General features: G+C 40.6%; 1 protein-coding gene across 2 annotated transcripts in view; it reads left to right on the top strand.

Annotated features, from left to right (window-relative positions):
- FBXO11 (F-box protein 11) overlaps positions 1-21,953 on the top strand; it is a 133,670-nt gene that overhangs the window by 59,270 nt on the left and 52,447 nt on the right. For both annotated transcript variants that reach the window (XM_054985767.1, XM_054985759.1), the window contains exons 6-7: positions 10,290-10,373; positions 10,469-10,601. In XM_054985767.1, coding sequence (XP_054841742.1) covers positions 10,290-10,373; positions 10,469-10,601 — 217 coding nt within the window. The remainder of the gene's footprint in view (positions 1-10,289; positions 10,374-10,468; positions 10,602-21,953) is intronic.

Genomic DNA, 21,953 nt, shown 5'->3' with positions numbered 1-21,953 from the left:
TTTCCAGTGGCTCAATAAAATTACTTCGTATGTTCTAGGTATTACATATCCAAAAATAAACTCTTATTTCCTTAATTACCTTATCCCAGAATGCTTTTACATATTTGCACTCCCACCAGCAGTGGAGAAAGGTCCCCAGCTCGCCACAATTCTTCCAACATTTAGGAGAAATAGCATGGTTTACATGATTGAGTTTGACTGGCGTCAGATACCAGTGAGAGTATATTTTTACAGTCTGCATTTTGATATTTATAATTCTAGAAGTATAGATGTGAGATTTCCAGATTTCCTTCCAGTTGTCATTGGAAGGATCTATGTTACATTCTTTTTGCCATAATCTTTGATAGGACAGCAATTTGTTTCCCTGCTTTACATTAATAAGGATATGGTAAATTTTAGAATTTAGCCCATTTTGTTTATCTGTATCATTTCTTAACAATTGTTCAAATTCTGTGAGGGTTTTTTTAGAGCTTTTTTAATTTCTTTATCTTCTGTGAGATGTTTGATTTGTAAATATTCAAACCATGGAATATGTGTTTGGGTGCCCAGCTCCAGTTTCGCTTTTTCCTGCATTAGGCCTTTTGATGTCACATCAATAAGTCTGGATTTGTCATTTTGCCTCCACCACTTAAAAGAGTTAGAACTTAATGTTGGGCAAAACCAATTTTGCCCAGTGAAGGGAGAAGTAATAGATATATCTGGTAGGAGTTTGCCTCTAAGTTTGTCCCATATTTTGATATCGCTATTTAAAAAATGATTTTGTGGTATGTTTGTAGTATTCCTAGTGTCTTTATTCCAAATGCTTTTTGGTACAGATATTCCCTCCTTGTTGTTTAGTTCAATATCTTTGCAGTCCATGACTACTGATTTATTCAATAGCAGTAATATGTTTCTAAGGTGAGTGGCCTCATAATATGCTCTAAAGTCTGGTACGTTAAGCCCTCCTCTCTTTGAGGTTCTTTTCATGGTTTCATAAGATATTCTTGGTTTTTTGTTATCCCAAATGAATTTGCTTATTTTAGCTTGCCACTCTTTAAATGTTTGCTCAGGGATTGTTAGTGGCAACGCTCTAAGTAAAAATAGTAATTTGGGGGAAAGAAATGACCTAATTAAATTTATTCTTTCTATTAATGAAAGTTGTACTTTATTCCAATCAGAAAATAGTGAGGAAAGGGATTGAGTAATTTCTCTATAATTAGTGGTAAAGAGATCTCCTAGATTGATAGGGATCCTCACTCCCAAATACTGCCAAAATTGTTTTATCCATCTATATTGATAGGTTTGCTTAATGTTTTCAGTTTTGTCTGTAGTTAGGTAAATTGGGTAGATTTCACTCTTATTATAATTAATAGATAGACCTGACGCTTCTCCAAATTTGTGAGCTAGCTCTTCTAATGCTTTCATTGAGTTATTAGGGTCTGACAGATACAGAACCATATCATCAGCAAATAATGAGATTTTGTGTTCTTTTTTACCAATTTTTATTCCTTTTATGGAAGGACATTCTCTTATATGATTATCAAAAGGTTCGATAGCTAAGGCAAACAGGAGTGGGGAAAGAGGGCAACCCTGTCTTGTACCTCTCGATAGTTTGATTTTTTCTGTTTTTTGTCCGTTTATTTTGATCTGCGTGGTGGGAGCTGCATAAAAAGTGTGTATTGCTCTTAGAAAGCTACTGCCAAAATTCATATTTTCTAATAGTTTTTGAATATAATTTAATTCTACCCGATCAAAAGCTTTTTCTATATCAAGAACCAAAATAATTGATGATAGTTTAGCTTTTCTACTGTGTTGTATTATGTCCAGTGTTCTCCTTATATTATCCGTTAATTGTCTCTTTGGAATGAATCCTGACTGATCTAAATTGATGTAATTTGAGATTATTTTGTTTAACCTAGTTGTTAGAATTGCAGTAAATATTTTGTTATCTTGGTTTAGGAGAGTTATGGGGCAGTATGAAGCCGGATTTGTTGTATCTTTGTTAGGTTTAGGAATAACTACCATGTTTGAGTCCGTCCACGTAGGGGGTAGGACTCCTTGATCTAGGATTAGGTTTACAAACTTTGGTTAATGTTGGGGCTAGCAGAGCTGAATATTTTTTATAAAATTCTGCTGGGAGTCCATCCTTCCCTGGGGTTTTGTTGTTCTTTAGATTTTTTATTACTTCGAGTGTCTCTTGAAGAGATATATGTTGATCCATAAAGACTTTATGTTCCTGAGATAGTTTATTTTTTATGCCGAATCCACTCAAAAACTTATTTTATTAGGTTGAGGGTTATCTGTTGAGTATAATTTAAAGTAGAATTTAGAAAAGGTTTCAATAATTATTTTAGAACTAGTTTGGAGTTGGCCCTTTTCGTCCCTTATAAGATTAATCATTTTGTTTGCCATCTTTTTGCCTACTTTCCAGGAAAGTAGCTTTAATGTCTTAGCATTTTTCTGCCAATATTTTTGTTTTAAAAATAAAAGATTTTTTGGGATAGTCGTTATCTCTAATGACTCCAATTTTTTCCTCTCCGTCAAGATTTGTTTGTATATTTTCTTGCTGCATGTTTTTTTATGAGCCTGTTCTAAGCTAAGTAAATTATTAGAGATTTCTACTTTAACCCTTTCTTTCTTTCTTTTTTAATAGGCAGTGGCTATTGCTATATATTTGCCTCTTATTACAGCCTTCATTGCATCCCAAATTATCTCCAGAGAGACCCCACACCGCAAATTGTGGTCAAAATAATTTTGGATCTCTTCACCTATACTTTCATAGGCTTCGGTATCAAATAAAAGAGATTTATTCAAGCTCCAATTAGGTTGTCTGTTATTTTGTTCCAGAGGCATAAATGAACATTCCACCCATGCATGGTCCGTCCACATTTTCAAGCCAATTTTTGAAGAGGGGATCTGTAGCATTAGATTTGGAGAAGCTAGTATGTAGTCTATCCTCGTATGTACCTCATGTCTTGGTGAAAAAAAAGTGTAATCCCTTTCGTTTGGATGGTGGTTTCTCCAAACATCAACTAAATTAAAGTGCTCTAAAATATATGATAGTTGCTCTGTTTGGGGGTTATTAGATTTTTTGACCTTGATTTTTCTCTTTTTATTTGAGTGGTCTAGCTTTGGGTTGGCAATTAAATTCAGGTCTCCTCCCAGCAACAAACCTCCTTCCTGGAATGCTATTAGTTTGGTAAATGTATCCTTCAAGAATACATGTAGGCTATTATTGGGTGCGTAGATTGAAGCTAACATAACATCTGTGGATCTGTGTTCCTTTAATGAATATAAATCTGCCCTGTTGGTCAACTTCTATTTTTTTACAGTCAAATCTAACATTTTTTGAGATTAGTATGGCCACATCCCTGGACTTGGATGTACCAAATGCTTGATATTGGTATCCCCACCATTTTGACTTAAATACCTGATTTGCTTTTGTGGTTAGATGTGTTTCTTGTAATAGTAATATGTCCGGGCGATGTCTTAATAGCATTGTCAAAACTCTTTTGCTTTTAATTACATTGTTAAGACCTCTGCAATTTAATGAGATCACTTTAAGAACCATTTCCTGAGGATAAAAAAGAATTAAGAAAAGTTACAATATGTTGTATTGATGATAGACTTTATACAGTCAAACTGTATCTTATTCCCTTACTCTGGTATTTTGACTTGTTTTAATAAAATTATACAAACTTGGAGTGCGGTTTTAAATTTTCACTCGCACCCCAGTTATTCCCTTGTATATATTATCAAAGTAGCTGAACTTGAAAGAGAAAGATAGGAGGTGGTGGAAACAAGAAGAGAGAAGAAAAGGAGTATAGAAAGAAAAGAAAGAGGTTTATAGACTAGAAAAAGTTAGTAGATGTTATATACAACAACTCCTCTCTAAGGAGGACAACCACCAGAACCTTTCCCTTAAAAAGGGAAATAAAAAACAATATAACTCTTATAATGAAACCAGATCCAAATCTCTGGTTGGAGTTTAACAAGCAAATTGAACAAGTACAATAAAATAAAACCAATTGGTTTCAGTTAAACCTGGGCTAAATGCCCAGCTCTGGGGTTTTAATTAAACTGGAGGCAAAGAAGGGCTCAGAACCTTAACCTTCCCCCCCTCCCCATCCTGGCCATTATTTTCTGAGTATGCCCTTGCTGCTGGAAAAGGGAAAAAAAGGAGTCAGCTGCTGTATAGAAGAATCATGGCATCACTGTCAGAGATGTGTTTAAGGAGTTCCAGGTGTTCTTTTTAAGAGTCTTCACTGGAATCTTGCTTGAGCTTGTAGGTGAAGATCTAGTGTAATCTGCTTTGTTCTTGCTTGGAGGGTCTAGTGCAATGAATTGTTGTAGAGCCTTTAGCATTTTGAGCCCAATTATCTGCCTGGAAGGTTCTCCCTTGCTGATGCACTAGCCGTTTAGTTGACGATATCCATCGATATTTTATACCTGCTTCATTGAGTTTGTTGATGACAGGTTTTAATTCTCTTCTTTTAATTAATGTTTCATTTGAAAGGTCTTGATATACAAATATTTTTTTTGTTTTGAAAAGAAAAAAAACCTCTTGCTCTTGCTTCCCGCATTACTTTGTCTTTCGTCCTACTGTCTAGAAAGCTTACAACAGTGTCTCTTTGCTGCCTGGCTCTTAAGTTTCTCACTGAGCCCAATCTGTAAGCATTGATAATGGTGGGGGTAATTCCCTCCTCCAGTTTGAGCTCATTGCCTAGCCATTCAGCTATAAATGATATTAAGTCTTTATTTCCTTCATCATTCTCTTCAAAACCTTTAAGTTTCACATTATTATTTCTCAGTTTATTGTCCAGGTCAATTATTTTATTTTCTAATGTAGCATTTTTAGCTTCCAGGACCTGGACTTTTTCTTGTACAGAAAGACCCAGCTCCATAGTATTTTTTTCAGTCTGAGAAACCTGTTGCAAAGTCTCTTTTATTTCACTGAGCTGATTTTTAAGGATGCCTTCAATTCTAGTGACAATTTTCTCCTCCAATCTATCCATAGCATTTTTTTAACTCACTTTCAAGTGCTTGAATCTTCTCTGTTTCTTCAGGGTCCCCCCCGGCAGCCATTTTAGCCTGCATTCCTCTTTTTTCAGCTGCAGCTTGAGTAGCTTCTACAGGCTCCAGGTAAGCTTTTAGAGTTGGGTTTGTCGGACCAGAGGGCTTAGTCTTGCCTCCACCGACTTTGCCCGTAGCTTTTTAAAGACTGCTGGAGCTTGGGCGCTTAAAATTAGCCGTGGCAGGGAGTTGGGGTTTGGAGTAAGTCCTTCAAGTGTCCACCATGCCGGTGCAACGGCCCACTCTCCGTCCCTGGTCCCTCTGTCTGGGGTGGTAATTCCTGGTCCAAAATCTTGGAACATGGTGGTTCTGATGAGTTACAAGGGGTCCAGTATTGGAGTCCCAAGATGATCCATCATCACCTGGAACAAACCTCTTTCTTGAGGGTCCATTCTCCTGACAGTATTGTACGTCGGCTCCGCCAGTCAGCTTGAGTGTTGGCCATGCCCAATACATGTTCAATTTGAATGGAAGACAGGTGAGGTTATGCCCATGCGACAGTCTTGGTCACCTCCTTGTAAAGTTTGGAGGACTTGGTGACCCTCTCTTTGTGTTTTTATAAGCCTTGGCCGATGCATTGTCTGTGCAGACTAGGATTTCCTCACCAGCTATATGGCCGGAGAAATGTATGAGAGCCAGCCAGCTCGCCCTCATCTCTAGGAGATTGATTGAGAGATGCATCTCTGCTTCGAGTCAGAGGCCTTGAGCTGGGTGACCCTCCAGTGTTGCTTCCCAGCCAACTAGGCTTGCATCTGTGGATATTTGTAGCCTCTGTGAAGCTCTTGCCCTGTAGGGTGTTGCTGACTCCGGTGCACCATTTGAGACTTTCCTTGACCTTTCAAGGGACCGAGGTGATCGTGTTTGCCTTGATTGCTATCTGCAACTGAAATGGGTGGAGAAGGATAACGGTTTTCATGTGTGAAGATGTCCCCAGTAGACAGCTTTGCAGTTTGCCACTAGGGTGCCCATCAATCAGGATGGAGTTTGGAGTGAAATGAACTTGGATTGTATGGACAACTAGATAAACTCCTTGGCTTTCTTGTGGGAGGAAAATGCGACATTTTTTGGTATCCATCATCATCCCCAGGTGTAACAGCCTCTGGGACAGTTGGATGGAGCATTTATCTAAGTTTTATCTGGAAGCCCTGGAGTTGGAAGGTAGCACATTGTTGTCCAGGTGTCCTGGAGGGACTTCTCCTGCGAATTGGTCCGGATCAAGGTGTCGTCCAAACAGGAGTGAATGTGGATCCTCTTCTCTCTGAGGTGAACGACTGGGTTAATAAGAACTTTGGAGAACTCCTTGGGTGCCATAACTAGGCTGGAGAACGGTGCTCTGAATTGAAAATGGCAATTGTTCTCATGGAACCTTAGAAAAACATCGATGAGGTGGATTGATGGGATGTGGTAGGCCTTGGTGAGGTCTATAGGCGTGAGGAACTCTTCTTATTGCAACACTTTGGGGAATAGATCATAGAGTCTCTAAATGGAAATGTTTCAACTTAATATATTAATTTGAAAATTATAGGTCTAGAATTGCCCTCCAGTCCCCCTTTCTCTTTGGGACTGTAAAACCTGGGAGTATACCCCTAGGCCCGTCTCCCCACTGAGTTCTATCACTGGGATATCTAGAAGATCCTTGAGTGCTTTCTATGTGATGAGTTTCCTCTGAGGTCCTTGCAGAAAGGAGATTTCAGGAAGGGATCTGGTGGGTAAGAACTCAACCTTTAGAGACCACTTTGAGGGTCCAGGCAACTGCCTTTGACCCACGTTCAATGGATTTGAAACAGCCTCCTCGCCACCGGGCCCTGAAGTGAGTCAGGATTTAGAGGCCTTGTTGTTAAAGTCATGAATTGCTCCTCAGCCCTGCTGCTGCCAGTTTGATCTGGATCCAAAGATCCTCTTCTAAGGTTTACCTGAGGAATTTCCAAAGGGAGGGCCTTGGCTCTTGGCGAGGTCTGGCCGAGGAGTGGCAGGAACGAAGGACTGGGAAGCAAAGGCACATCTGTCCCTTCTCTTAAGCATCTTTAGCTTTCCACTAGTATCTTCTCTAGTGCCTCCCTGAAGAGTTTGTCATTCTGAAAGGGGGTAGGCCATGAGGATGAATTTGAAATGGAGGTTGGCTGGCCAGGCCCTTAGCCGCAACAATCTCCTAGCTACCCTTGCTGATGCTGTGGCTCTAGAGGAGAAGGTTAGGGTATTCAAGGTAGCACCCGCCACAAGATGTTGGCATTAAGGATCCTGTTGACCCTCTCTAGAGGGCATCCATGATTTTCTGAGAGTAGCAGGATAAGTTTGCGAACCACACCACTGAGGCTCTGGACAGGATGAAAGCAGCAGTGGTGGCCTTGATGGCCATAGTTGAGGCTTCACGGGCCTTTCTGAGAGCAATTTCTGTCTTTCTATCCAGATTGCTCATCACAGAGCCCTGACCATGCTCTGGCCAGAGGCCTGAGGAGTGTGATGCTGCCACTGGGGTGTTTATCCTTGGCGCCTGTAAGAACTCATTAGTGAAGGAGAGTAAGACTCATAATTTTTGACTAAGTCTGGGCATTGCTTTGCCACAGGAGTGGCCCATTTGGCCTTCATTTGCCACCCAGGGTACTCAAGAAATGAGGAAAAAAACCTTTTCAGGTGTGTCTGCCCTAGGGAAAAATTTTTGTGCACCCTTTGGAACTGGAGGTGGCTTACCTGCCTTGGGGTCCTCCTCATCCCCTTTGGGCCTTCCTGCAGTTCTAAGGCTGCTAGGGTTTTAGTCAGTAGATATTGATAGACTTCTACCTTGAGCAATCGGTCCGACTGTTCAGGTATGGTGACCTCCTCCTCCAAGGTCTCTGTGTCTTTAACCCTGCCTGGTGCTGCCTTCTGCGCAGCCTTGGTGGGCCACTGGCCTTCAGCCCAATGTTGCCTAGCTCTGGCCTTGAGAGGGGAGAGAAGAGGGAGGTCCCTATGCTAGTAGCCCTGGGTCGGGATTGGTGAAAACTTAAATATCTCTCCTCTCATAGTTCGTCTTAGGAGAGGGAAGGAAGTCGACTAAGAAAGAAAATCCAAGGTCACCAGGTACATTACCCACCCTTGGAAGTCGCTCATCAGAGCTTGCAGGTTCCAATCTGAGCAGGAAGGGCCAGCGGCACTATCTCCTGGCAGGAGATTGGTAAGCGTATCTTTCTGGGCCACACGGGCTTGGTGTGAGAGCCGCCTCTGTTTTCTGCCTTTTCCGTGGCCTGCTACAAAGCATTGCTCTCAGCCTCCGGACAGAGGTGCACTGCTGATCCACGCACCCGCTGTTGTCATCTTGCCTTTATTGGCAGAGATACATGGCTCAGTAGCTGGAAAGTTATCAAGGGTCTGTTCCTTCCTTAGAGGCAGGATGGCATTGGAAGGATCGGCTTCCGCCACTGCGGCTGTTGTAGCCGGAAAGTTGTCAGGAGCCTGTTCCAGCCTTAGAGGCAGGATGGCACCAGAGGGATCAGCTTCCATGGCTGCTGCTGTTGTAGAGCTTCTTCTTCTTCGTTCATAAAGCTTCCATCGGAGTCAGTGGACTCCATGGCACTGTTGGACTCTTCGAAGAAGAGAATGAGTTTGAAGGCAATGAGGAGCAGGATAAATCAAGAAAAGAAGGAGTGTGTGTGTGAGAGAGAGAGAGTAAAGAGAGAAAAGTGAGGAATCAGAATGCAAAAAGAAGCTAGAAATCCTGAGGAGTGGCAGAGTACTCAGCTGCTACAACTGCTCTCCCTGGAGGCAGAAAAGAACTGGAAGAAGGGGTGTTCTAACTGTCAACAGGAAAGAGGAAGAAAAAATGAACTTCCTGCCTCCCTGTTTGGATGAAGGGAAACACCCAAGATGTCCTCCGCCTCAGAGAGCGGACAGAGCTTTCTCTTGCCTCAATATCTGAAAGTAAGAGGAGGATGTGCAAAAATTGCCAGATTTGTAATTTGCAAAGTATAATGGATCACTTACGAACAGTTTGTTACTCAGAATGGGGGGGGGGGTCTCCTTGTGAGTTGTGGGAATTAGCGTACAAGAAGGAGTGAGAATGGGTAACTAGCAGGATCTCCACCAATTTATACCAGGCTCATTCCTTTCGAGAACTATATGAAAGAACCAGGTGAGTGTTCAATAGGAATGGTTTTATTAGGGGCAGCAAAAGCAAGCATACAGGAGAAAACACACAGCATACACAGAGAGCTAACTGGATAATAGGGAGTAAAAGAGAGTGAGATTCAGAGTCAGGTGATATTTAACAGTGTAGGAGATAGAGGACTTCCATAGAAAGTAGCGAGTGACTGACCAGCGCTTTGTGACAAGAAGAAGGAGAAGGTTCAGACACATATCTGAAGGTGTGCATAAGATCCCAGGACACACACACAAGTCTTATGGCAAGGGAGGCCAATTATACTGTGGAATATACCCTGGGGGACTTGATTGCATCTTCTGACCCTAAAACAATAGCTTAATGACTGTCTCCGGAGGTGAGAAAATAAAATGAGAAAGGTTTGATTATACTTCCTGGGTGTAAGAAAAGTGATTGATGACCTGCGATCAGGGGAAGGGAAGTTATTAGGTCCCTGATTGACTCTGATGAGGAAGATGAGAGGGGGGAGATTGGCAGGGTGTGGGTGAGATTAACATAGGAACTCCTGGAAGATCTTTTGTCTTTACATCTCTGCACATCTCCAGGTTGTGGGGCTGCTAGCCCGTTCTGCCTCATGGCTCACGTTCCAGTAATTTTCCCTTCCAGTCAGATCGGGAACTGTTCTGCCTAGCCAGGCAACTTGCCATGGGCTTAGGTCACATGAGGAGAAGGGGCTTATGATATAGCCATATTCATAAACTACCCTTTTGGCGTGAGAGAGGGTTGAACTGCTGACAAGTTGGCCGTGTCTTGCACTACTTCTTGGCATATGCCAGGGAGAGTCACTGCTTGGAGATGAGCTTCACGAGTGATGAGCAAGGGAATGATCACTGTGGGAATTCTTGTTCTCAAGGCTATAGCTTACAGAATGGGACAGGAAGTTTTAAACAAGCTTTCATTTCCCTATCCACCCATAGTACAGCTTTCTCTATTGTTTTTAAAGCTACCAACAGGTCTTGGAGTCTAGATCTGCTGAGCATGGTTATTATCAAGGTGCTGTGAGTTATTTTCAGAAGCTTTTCAATGTTGAAGTTGTTTATTTTGGGGAAAAAATCATTTGAACCATAGGCTTATCTCAAAACATTGTTTTTCCTCCCATCTTCAGTACAAAGGAGCCCATGTAAAGCCGGGATTTGCTGAACACTTCTACAGTAACCCAGCAAGATACAAAGGACGAGAGAATATGTTGGTATGTTTCTAGATTGCTTTAATGGAACATTAAAGCCTTATCCATACCTTATCCATAACTATTTATCTTTAAATTCCTCTTTGTTTTTCTCATAGTATTATGACACCATTGAAGATGCTTTAGGAGGGGTTCAAGAAGCTCACTTCGATGGACTTATCTTTGTTCATTCTGGCATATACACTGATGAATGGATATACATTGAGTCTCCAATAACCATGATTGGTGCAGGTATTTCATTTGGCAAGGCATTATCTCAGTGGCTTAATTGTCTTGATTTTTCTTTAACTGCATTAGCTGTTTAGTGTATGTGTTAGAACAGTTGGGAAAGGAGGCGTTAAACTAGCTTTATTGTATAAACTCCCACAGAATATTTATTGAAAGACGTTTTTGAAATACAAAGTTCAGAATAGTATCTTCAGATTCTTCTGTATGTGTATCAGGATCTATGTTAGAATTTTATCGCTTTTATTTAAACTTAGTTGCAGAAAATGTTATGGAATAGTTCTGCCCTTCCATTGGCTGGAAAGGAGGCCATACATGCAGACTGGGAATAGATATGTATCCTTTTGCTAGGAAAAAAAGTAGTGGTTTAGAACAAAACAGTTTCCATGCCTGATACTGCTTCATCTAAGTTAATACTGACTTATGATAAACTGTCCATCTCTTTATATCTAGAAGTGTGTTGGACATTCTTAAATGTCTTATTCTCGGTTAGACTATTTTTTTTAGCCTCAGGTATCACAATAAATACTTGCTTGAAGGCTGCAGCTGCCTTGTTTTTCTTCTTCAAATGTTATATGGTACATAGTGTGTACCTTGAACATGAAGAATTTTAGCATGCAGCTAACGCATCTGTTACTCTGTAATGATGTTTAGACTTCAGCTGGTATGTAACTAAAAGTTGTAGGATGGAGTGTATTTATTTAAAGAGTTTCTTACAGACCAGAAAATTACTAATATGAAACTGTTACTTCTGTTAAAATTGTACACATTGTGCACATTTCCTACATTTCAAATGGGTCCATACATTCACATCTAGGGGTGTGCACTTTGAGTTTCCGATTCGGGTTTTTATCCCGAATTGGGCCTGATCTGGAATGATTCGGTATTTTTAAATCGGCCCCAGCATTGCTGGCCCAATTTGGAAATACTAAAGCAAAGCTTTTGAAAGCACTTCGGAATGCTTCAGAAAGCTTCAGGTAGAGCGGCAGCTGCCGCAGCACCTTTCTTGCTGTTTGAAAACAGCAAGAAAAGTGCTGTTGCAGCTCTGCCAGAGCTTTCTGAAGTGATTTAAATACCCGAACCCCGATGCGACTTGCCAGGATTTGGGTTTTTCCAAATCTTTTTTGAAAGAAAAAGTACTATCACCCCTAGTGCTATCCTTCAAGTACAGATATTACTGGAAACCTTAGAGCAGGGATCCCAAGTCGTTTTGATCCCAAGTCAATTTATATACTGCCCTTCAGGACAACCTGTGAGGTGGGTGGGGCTGAGAGAGCTCTAGAAGAGCTGTGACAGAACCAAGGTCACCCAGCTGGCTTCAAGCGAAGGAGCGGGGAATCACACCCAGCTCTCCAGATTAGAGTCCTAGCACTCTTAACCATTACAGCAAACTGGCTCTTCTTACACAGTGTGGTAGATGTAGCCACAAAATGGCTACTGCAGGAGGCCAAGCCAACCACTAAAAATACTGTTTTATTAGGACAACTTTTTAATGTATTTTAACTGTTTTAAACTCTGTGTTTAATTTTTGTGTTATTAACATACTTAATGTTGTTTTCATTTTATATTGTAAGCTGCCTTCAGCATTTTCAAAGGAAATGCAACTAATAATTTTTTTAAATAAATAAATAATTTTCTTGCATACACATACAATAATATAGTGAAGATCCTTGTGCAGTGGCCCCTGTTGCTAAAACAACATTTAAAAAATCAGCACAGCTGATTGGGAGCCAATCTGGGCAAAAGCACCTCCTGGCCTTGCCCATTTTATAGAAACGCTAGTTGGCACCATGTTGGGGACCCCTGTCTTAGAATCAAAGGAACAAATATTTTTCTTCCCCTTTCTCTTCAGGGATGGGATAGGGTGGCAGACTTCATTTATCTTTCTTATTTCAATTGCCATTGTCACTAGTTACAAAACTATTTCCTTTGAAGAGACATGGTATTTCTTTATTGTAGCATAGCTTTTTTTCTTGTTGTCTATTAATTAGTCAGCCTATTTGGGAATAGTAAGGTTATATTGGTGATTAGATCACTTCAGAATTCTCCTGTGGAAGGGCCCTCTCTCAGTTGTCAGTTTATAGTATGAGACGATATAGGAGAGCCAGTGTAGTTACTATGTCAAACTGGGGAGACCCACTTCAAATCCATGCTCAGCCAAACTGGGGAGACCCACTTCAAATCCATGCTCAGTGGGTGACCTTGGACTAGTCATTCTGTCTCAATTTAACCAAACCCTGATTCCCTTTGAGCAAAAGTGGGATAGAAATGTGTTCCTTTGGTAAAAATGTGTTTTACACCTCTCATTTCCTTGGTTTAAACTCTTCAGCATTAATGACGGACTTATTCCAGAGCTACTATGTTTCCTTGAATTCCAACTTAGTTCACATATAAAATTTTACTATTTGGTATATTTATGGAAGTTAAAGTATAAATGCCTACAAGAAAAACTGTAAGCATATCCAGTTCTTAAGAGCTGCAAACTGCTGCACCAATAGCACATGCATCTTAATTTCTGCCATCTGAGAGGCCGAAAGAAATAAAAGTTGAAAGTAGAAAATAAATTCTATAGTAATCAAAAATTATTATTTGGACTGAAACACTCTCATGCAGTCACAATAGGTAGGACTTATCAGCATATTTGTAAAATTGACAACACTGACCTCTTTAATAATGTATTATTAATCACATTAGTGGTGGTGAAAAGTGCTGTCAAGTCACAGCTGACTTATAGTGACCCAATAGGTTTTTCAAGGCAAGAGATGTTCAGAGGTGGTTTGCCATTAGCTGCCTCTGCATAGTGATCCTGGTCGTCTCTGGTCGTCTTCCATCCAAGTACTAACCAGGGCCAACCCTGCTTAGCTTCCAAGATCTGGCAAGATCAGACAATTATTTATATTTTAAAATAATATTCTTAAAAATTAGATGTATTGTCAAGGCCCCTTGCATCCACAAGAAGGCCAGAATGGAGTTCAGGAACAAAACACAGTACAGAGTGGGGAAATGAATCTTCACCTTCCAGGGTAACAGGAGCCACCACCAGTCCCTCTTAACTAGCCCTCAGCTAAGAGACCGAGGAACCAAGTCTCCAGCCCCACAGGGTATTAATCAAGAAGTCAGCATTGCAAGGTAGAACACCTGCAGGCTGAGTTCCACAGAAACAGTTTCTTGATAGCTGTAGCCAAATAGGTCAAGGTACTGGATATAGAGTGAAGCCCCCAAACCCAAAGACGTATGCTTAATAAAGTTTATTAAAGAATATGCAAAAGATTACAATTACAGAAAGTGTGCAAGACAGGAAAGAACATAATAAAACTAAATGCCTTCCCTAAAATACTATACAGACTTTGTTTCTCTGACCCAGAAGTTATGTTGTCAGACTAGAAACACAGAAGTCCAGGTAGAACTCCAAGGTCCAAAATCAAGAGACAAGAGTCCTGGACTGTAGTTTTCCAGAGATGGGATTTCTGTAGCTTAACTAGGCCCAAGAGCCTGAACCAAAAATTTGACAAAGCCAAGAAATGGACTAAGAGAGGTCAGTTTCTTGTCATGTATGTCTACACAGTATACAGAAGAACTATCGTTATCTAAAGCTGTAGATCGTCTCACATAAAAATTTTCATATTGCCCATTTTGAGTAAAATCTTTCATTTCAATCATTCCAGAAGGAACAAATCGTGGGTTTTTTCAATGTACTCCCAAATCCCCCCCCCGCCAAAAAGGTTCCATTTTGAGCAAGAAGACTGTTGCCTGAAGAAGCATTTTACTTATTCAAAAAGATAAAATGTTTCATAAGTCTCTCCTCTCCCTGCTAATGCTCAAAAAATATTCCAAATTTTGGAAAAAAATGAAAATGTTCTCATAAAAATGTCCCTAATCTCCACAAGCTTTTACATCTTTCACTCCCACTGTAATTCTTCCTGTACTTTTTCTTTTAAAATAGTCTCCTGCCCCCCCAATAAAAGTGCTGTTACTTGATGCTTCCTTAGGAGCTCATTCATCTCTCCCCTGCCTCTCTTTGTCCAATTTCCCCCCCTCTAGCCACCAGAAACTAAAGTATTGGCCTTTCCTTCTGTTAGTCACTTGCGGTTACCTTATCTCTTACTGCCTAATTTGGTGGGCAGAGTTTGGGAATTTTCTCACTGTGGCTCCTGTCACTCAGAAGTTTTTCTTCCAGTGGAATTTCATATTCTTTTGATGATTTGTCGCTCTCTGAACTGTGTACTTTTAGCTGTTTTAGACTGTACTACCGCTTTGTAATTTAAAAAGCCTATATCTGCCAAATTTTTGATTTACATTAAACAGATTTTAAAATATATATAGTCTACCTGTCAGGCCTGGCTAGGCAATTCCCTCAGACTCTCCACTTCATCAGACACAGTTGTATGAGTTAAAGGTCTTTAATAGGTAATGCTCCCTAGAAGTGCACTTGTACATGGTAATTGCCTGGAATGCCAAAGCAAAGTCTTCCCAGAAAGGTTATACCCCAGTCTCCTCCCCCCAGTTCAAATGACAGTCTGTTAAAATTGGCGCCGAGCTGCAAAGCACGGAAATCCTAGCAGAGATGAGTTCCTCAAGGTTGTTCGGTTCCCAGACACTTTCTTCCAGCTGCACTGATAAGACTATTCAGCAGAGACAGCAAAGACAAAGCCTAACAAAAACACAGTGAAGCAAGAGCGCCACTACACTACTGCCCCCCCCCCCCAACAGCCTGTCTGACACCACTTTTCTCACTGATACTCAAAGCGGATTACAAAGTGTAAGATTAGTACAATCAATATCAAGGATATTTCCATAAACAATGCCGTAGGGTAAATAAATACAAGTTTACAAAGGCGTAGCATTAGCAAGAATCCAAGTTGAAGAAATGTTGAAACAGAGCATAAGGAATTCTAGGTCTGACATTAGACAACATAGAAATACCCAGTAGGATCATACTTGAAGCACAGGTAGCAACAACAGGTAGTAAAGCAACAGATAGGACGTAAGGCAACATAGTGGTGAAGTCTGTGGTCCTTAACTTGTTAGTGAAGCATCTGAGATGCTTCCCTACAATACAACCATCCTATCTGAGTAAAAATCTCTTTTGAATAATTCAGTTTTGCATTGTTTGTGGAAAGACAGGAGAGTGGGGGCTCACCTGACCTCCTTGGGCAGGGCAGTCCACAAAGTAGGGGCTACAACAGAGAATGCACATGTATGGGCAGCTGTTGATTTCACCCATGTGCAGGGTGGCACCTGCTGGAGACCCCGTTCAAATGAGCAAATCTGCCATCGAGGAACATAGGGGGTGAGGTGGTCCCATAGGTATGCCAGACCAAGGCCATGAAGAACTTTGTACAAGAGCTTTGTATGTGACTGCAGTGATGGGAGTGATATTCATGCTTCTGTTCACTCCTGATAACAGCCGAGCCCCAGTGCTTTGCGCCAATCGGAGTCTCCTAGTTACCTTAGAAAGGAGGCTTATGTATAGTGCATTATAATAGTCAAGTCTTGATGTTACCACAACATGGGTCCAGATGTCCAGATCAGCCATTTCAAGCTGTCTTCTAGGCTAGAGTGAGATTGTAGAAAGCATTTTTGTGGCTGCCTTAACTTGCTTTTCTAGTAGTAGCACTGATCCAGTTTAACCTCTAGGCTCTTAACTGAGTCTGCAAGGGTCAGACAAACTCCTTCGAAAGTGGGGAGTACTTTCCATTGAAAGTGGGGAGTTCAAGATATCTGCCTTCCCAACAAGTTTCACTTCCCTCTTGTCTGGGTTCAGTTTCAATTTGTTCGTTTTCAGCCATTTGACCACAACTGTCAGGCAGCAATCCAATATTTCTACTGCATCCTCTGGGGACATTATGTGATGAGCATCAACAATATAGTTCCTTAACCACATTTTTTATTAAGGCACCAATGTTGCAGTGTTGCTTTTTTAAAAAATTCACGAAAAGAACCCAAATTGGTTGTTCAACCAATCAGGGCGCAGGGGGATAAAAAGGGTAGGGCTAAATGCAGGGCCTGGCCTCACACTGAAGAAAGCACATCAAAAAGTGTTTGTTTGATTTAGCTGCACATCAAAAAAGCTTTTGTTTGATTTAGCTGTGGAAAAAAATTGGGTTATGTGTGCAGGGAGAAAAACCGTAGAAAAGACAAGGGAAGATTGATTTCTATGGCAGATGCAGAATGCAAAAAAGTGCAGAATGAAAAAATGTCTGGGAAGCAGTCTGGAGACTTAATCAGGGTATTTTGACCATGTGTGCAGAACTCTGGAAAGAAATCGACGCAGTATGGGTCCAGAACCAATGTAAAAGCCCCATGTGGAAAGGCCCATAGTTAATACAACTAGTTCTCAACTAGCTTTCTCATCTGTGTTTGGGGGTATGTTCCATGTGCCAACTATAGCCGTGCTGGCTGTTCCCCTACTTAGGGTGGCCTGCTTCTCATCTACAAGAGCTCTGAGCCAGAGAGACTAAGAAAAAGCATAATGAACATAATACATCCTGATCAGACGGGCTTTGTGCTGAAGAGATATATGAAAGAAAACATTCGATTTGTAATTGATGTAATGGAATTAGTGGAGAAAAAAGGACATAAGATTGCATTTGTCTTTCTGGATGCTGAAAAAGCATTTGATAACCTTTTTTGGACTTTTTTGCAAAAAATAATACAAAATTGATGTATTGGCCTTAAGTTTGAAAATTGGATAAAAGGAATTTATGCAAAGCAAAAAGCGAAGATTTTAATTAATGGAGTATTGACAGAAGAACTGCAAATAGAAAAAGGTACTAGACAAGGATGCCCTTTGTCACCACAACTATTCATATTGGCAATGGAAATTCTAGCTTCCAAGATAAGGCAAGACCCCAAAATCAAAGGTTTAAAAGTGGACGATGAAGAATTTAAATTGAAATGCTACGCAGATGACGTGGTTTTGACGATTCTGAACCTGCAGGAGACAATACTAGATGTGATGGAACAGCTTATGAAGTTCGGTAAATATTCAGGATTTAAAATTAACAAGAAAAAAACAAAAATTATCCCCAAACTTTTAACAAAGCAGGAGGAAGAAAAAATCCAAGAAGTATCAGGATGTGAGATAGCAGCAAACCCAGTGAAATGTTTTGGCATTTATCTAACAAGACATAAGGACACCTTGGTCGGTTTCGTTTTCTCGGCCATGTCGGACGCTCCTCTCCGCAGGTCCGGGAGGAAGCGCTCGAGCACCCTGACCGGGCGGCTGATCTGCGAAGATTAGCCCCCAAGACTCCCAGTGAGGGAGGCAGGGTCCGGGACGCTGCGGGAAGAGCCCCCCGAAAATCAATGCAGGGGGTTAATTGCCCGTTTGTCCCTATGGAGGCCGGCAGACGTGCGCGGCGCCTCGAGTGCTGCCGGGCCATGGAAAACGGCAAAGAGCAGAACTAGGCGGAAGCCTGTAAGTAAGCGAATCCCTTCTGTTATTACAAGCGCATGCAAAGGAGTGGTGGGATCTGAAGCTAAGAAGGCTCATTCTTCCCCTTCGCTGAGTTTCAGAATCTGGTTGGCGGTCCCCCCCCCCCTAAAATGGCAGCGAAAAAACAAAGTCCCGCTCTGGGCAAGTCAATCTCGGCTGCCCTGCAGGGGAAGGGAGAGTCGCTCGAGGAATTGGTGCGGAGGGCGGTTATCGAAGCCATAAAACCCTTTGTTGACAAGCTGAACGAAACAGATCAAAGGGTGGGCTTAATTGAGAGCAAAGTGAAAACCATCAAGGAAGCAGCGGGGGGGGGGCAGAGAAGTCTGCTCGGGAAAGTGCGTCACTCGTGAAGGCTACGAATAAAGAGTTAAAGCTGGTGGAGAACCAGCTGATCGGGCTACAAGTGGAACGAACACAGACAATTTTGCGCCTCCAGAACGTGAAAGAGGAGGAAAATGAGGATTTATGGGGTCTGGTCTAGGAACTATTGGCGACACCCGCGAAGGCAACTAAAGAAGAGGTTAAAAGCGCCATTTTGGAAGTCCGCCGGGCTTCTTCAAAATATGCAACGAAGCGTCAGCTGCCTCGCGAGATCATCATCGATTTTTCATCTAAAAGGATCCGAGACACTATCCTATACAATTCATATAACGCGGATCTGGACTTTTTGGGTAACAAAGTTAAGATACTGAAAGACGTCCCATTTTTAGTTCGGAAAAGACGTTTTAAGTATAAAAAGCTCGCAGCTCTTCTGAGGGAACGTGGAATAAAGTACAAATGGCTATTTCCGGAAGGAATCTGGTTCAGTTACAAAGATCAAGCTTACAAGATATTATCAGAAGATCAACTAAGGGATTTTGAGGACGAAAATCTGGAATTTCAGCGCACCAAGCAAGAAGAAAAGGAGAAGTCTGAGGGGGGGGGAGGAAACGTGCACTGCGGCTGCAGTTGCTCAGAGAGAACTGCGTCCGGGACCCAGGAGGGGGAGGAAAACTTAATTTGAATTTGAACTGTAATTTGCATTTTGTAAGGTCAACCACTCCATCAATATTATACAAAGCTTTAATTTTTTGAATAATGGCAGTATGAAGGGAAAACATTCTGTGTAGTGTAGTTGTTATATGTTGTTGTTGGTTTTTTTTTTCTCTTGCCTTCCCTTGTTCCCCTTTCTTTCCTTTGTATTGTTAGTTAATGTAGTTAATAAAAAGAATAAAAAATCTTAAAAAAAAAAGACATAAGGACACCTTGTTTAGAGATAATTCTGAAACATTGTGAAGGAGAATTCAAAAAGACTTGGAAAGATGGTCTAAATTAAATCTATCTTGGATTGGAAGGATTTCGGCGATTAAAATGAATGTTTTACCGAAAATCAATTTTTTTGTTTCAAATGTTACCAATTAATATAAAAGATAAGACATTGAAGGATTGGCCAAAGACAAATTAACCAATTTATCTGGAACAGTAAAAAACCAAGAGTAAGATTCAAGGTATTACAAAATGAAACTTCCAGAGGAGGGTTGGCAGTCCCAAATATCAAATTATATGATGAAGCAACTGGTCTAGTTTGGATTATAGACTGGATAAGAAATCCCAAAGATAGACTAATACAACTAGAAGCAGTGGACCTGACAGATGGACTACACAACCTCCTTTGGGTGGCAAAAAGATCAAGAAAAAAACAAGAAAGTCATGTTATAAGAGACAGTCTCATTCAAATTTGGGATTCGGTTAGAAGAAGAATAAGTCCGTTGGTATCACCACTATTTTCACCAATTGATGCCTTCTGTGATAAGAATCAGAGGAAAGATAATGATTTTATAACGTACCAAGACATGACAAACCCTAGAGGAAAGATAAAATCATGGCAAGAAATTCAAGATGAAGAGAAAAAAAATACAATGGCTGATATATTTTCAGGCAGTTTCCAGAATGCAAGAAGCCCTGAAGGAACTCAGAGGACAGTTAAGGAATCTTACAGATTTTGAGAAAATAATCATCAGGAAAAAAGAACACATCTTGGGTCTAATATATAAACTTTTACTCCAATATGATACTGAAATAGAACAGGTTAAAGTGTGCATGATAAAGTGGATGCAAAATTTCGGAGAGGAAATAACATTTCAACAGTGGGAGAATCTTTGGACAAAGGGCATAAAATTTACAGCAAGTCAAACATTAAGGGAGAACAGGTACAAGATGTTCTTCAGATGGTACATTACACCAAAAGACATCGAGAAAATGGACAAGAAATATGTGGGGTCATGTGGGAAATGTAAAGAAGCTGACGGTTCTTTTTATCACATGTGGTGGACTTGCCACAAAAGCAAAAGCTTCTGGAAAGAAATACATGCTGAGATGCAAAAAGTTTTAAAATTTGAGTTCGCCGTGAATCCACAAACTATGCTGTTGGGAATACTACCAGAAAATGTAGATAGAAAATTACACAAACTATTTAGATATTTATTGACGGCAGCGAGGTTGGTATTTGCAGCCAGATGGAAGGAAGAAGAATGCCCAACTAGGGAAATCTGGAAAGACAAGATGGCAGAACACGCAGTGGTGGCAAAACTGATAAGCTATTTAAACAGAATACCAATGAGAGAATTCGAAGAGAAATGGGGAAAATATTTTACTCACAAAGGAGAAAATGCATAAAATGTTTTAGTTTTAGAAATCTGAATAAGATAGTATACTGATATATTGTTCTAGACTGAATATAAGGTTAGGATCTAATAAGATGGAAAATGCTTAAATATCATTGATGAGGTAGAATACAAGATATGGAAACTTTGGCATAATAGTTAAAAGAAATAGAAATGATCTGTATAGAAGCATTAGACCATATTAATATAGCAGTAAGAATGTGCATGGAGTGCACTTGTTTTGATCTTTAGTTGATCTAAAAGTGAACACACTGTAGAAAAAGAATGTATTTAGTCAGTAAGGTACACAGAAGCTGGAATAGTAGATGCAATCTTCATTTTAACATTGATGAACTCTGATGAAGGTATGTTGTATGTACGCTGTATTTTAACAACCCTTGTAGTGCAAAATCCTACCATTCCTTGGATCCTGTTATCCCCCCCCTCTTTTTCTGGACCCCCTTGTTTTGAAAAACTAAAAATAAATTTAAAAAAATTAAAATTAAAAAAATTACAAGAGCCCTGAACCTTTGCCATCACAGCCCCCCTTTTTGTAGAACAGATTATGATTAGACTGGCATTTCTCATTCCATATATGGTAAGGGTCTTTGCAGTAGAATTTTGAGCATCACTTTGCTTGCATGGGAAATTAACACGATAGTTTGATAGTTGCTGCACTCTTTGACATCAGAATGTAGACTAAGCGTTTCCAGTCTGTGGGCCATTGTTTTGTTTTCCATATTTACTGACAGATTCTTGTTAAGATTCTGATGGACTCCATTTCTGTAGCTTGAAATAGCTCTAATGGTCTTCCATCTAGGTGCTTTGTTTCTCCCAATTGCTTTGAGTGCAGCTTTTATTTCCCTTTCTAGGATTTGTGGATCTTCATCAAAAGATTCTTCATCAAAAGTATGTCATCCTTCTCTTTTGTATAGTTCTTAGATGTGTTGTTTCCAACTTTCCTTTATTTTGTTCTGATCAAATAATAACAACAACAATAACATTCGATTTATATACCGCCCTTCAGGACAACTTAATGCTCACTCAGAGTGGTTTACAAAGTATGCCATTATTATCCCCACAACAAAACACCCTGTGAGGTGGGTGGGGCTGAGAGAGCTCCAGAGAACTGTGATTAGCCCAAGGTCACTCAGCTGGCTTCAAGTGGAGGAGTGGGGAATCAAACCTGGCTCTCCAGATTAGAGTCCTGCGCTCTTAACCACTACACCAAACTGGCTCTGCATTTCTGGAAACTGTATTTCCATGTTGATCTTTCAG

This window comes from Eublepharis macularius, chromosome 1 (assembly GCF_028583425.1).
Source record: "Eublepharis macularius isolate TG4126 chromosome 1, MPM_Emac_v1.0, whole genome shotgun sequence".
NCBI lineage: Eukaryota > Metazoa > Chordata > Lepidosauria > Squamata > Eublepharidae > Eublepharis > Eublepharis macularius.
The sequence above is the reverse complement of the archived record's forward strand: the minus strand, read 5'-3'. Positions and strand labels throughout refer to the sequence as shown.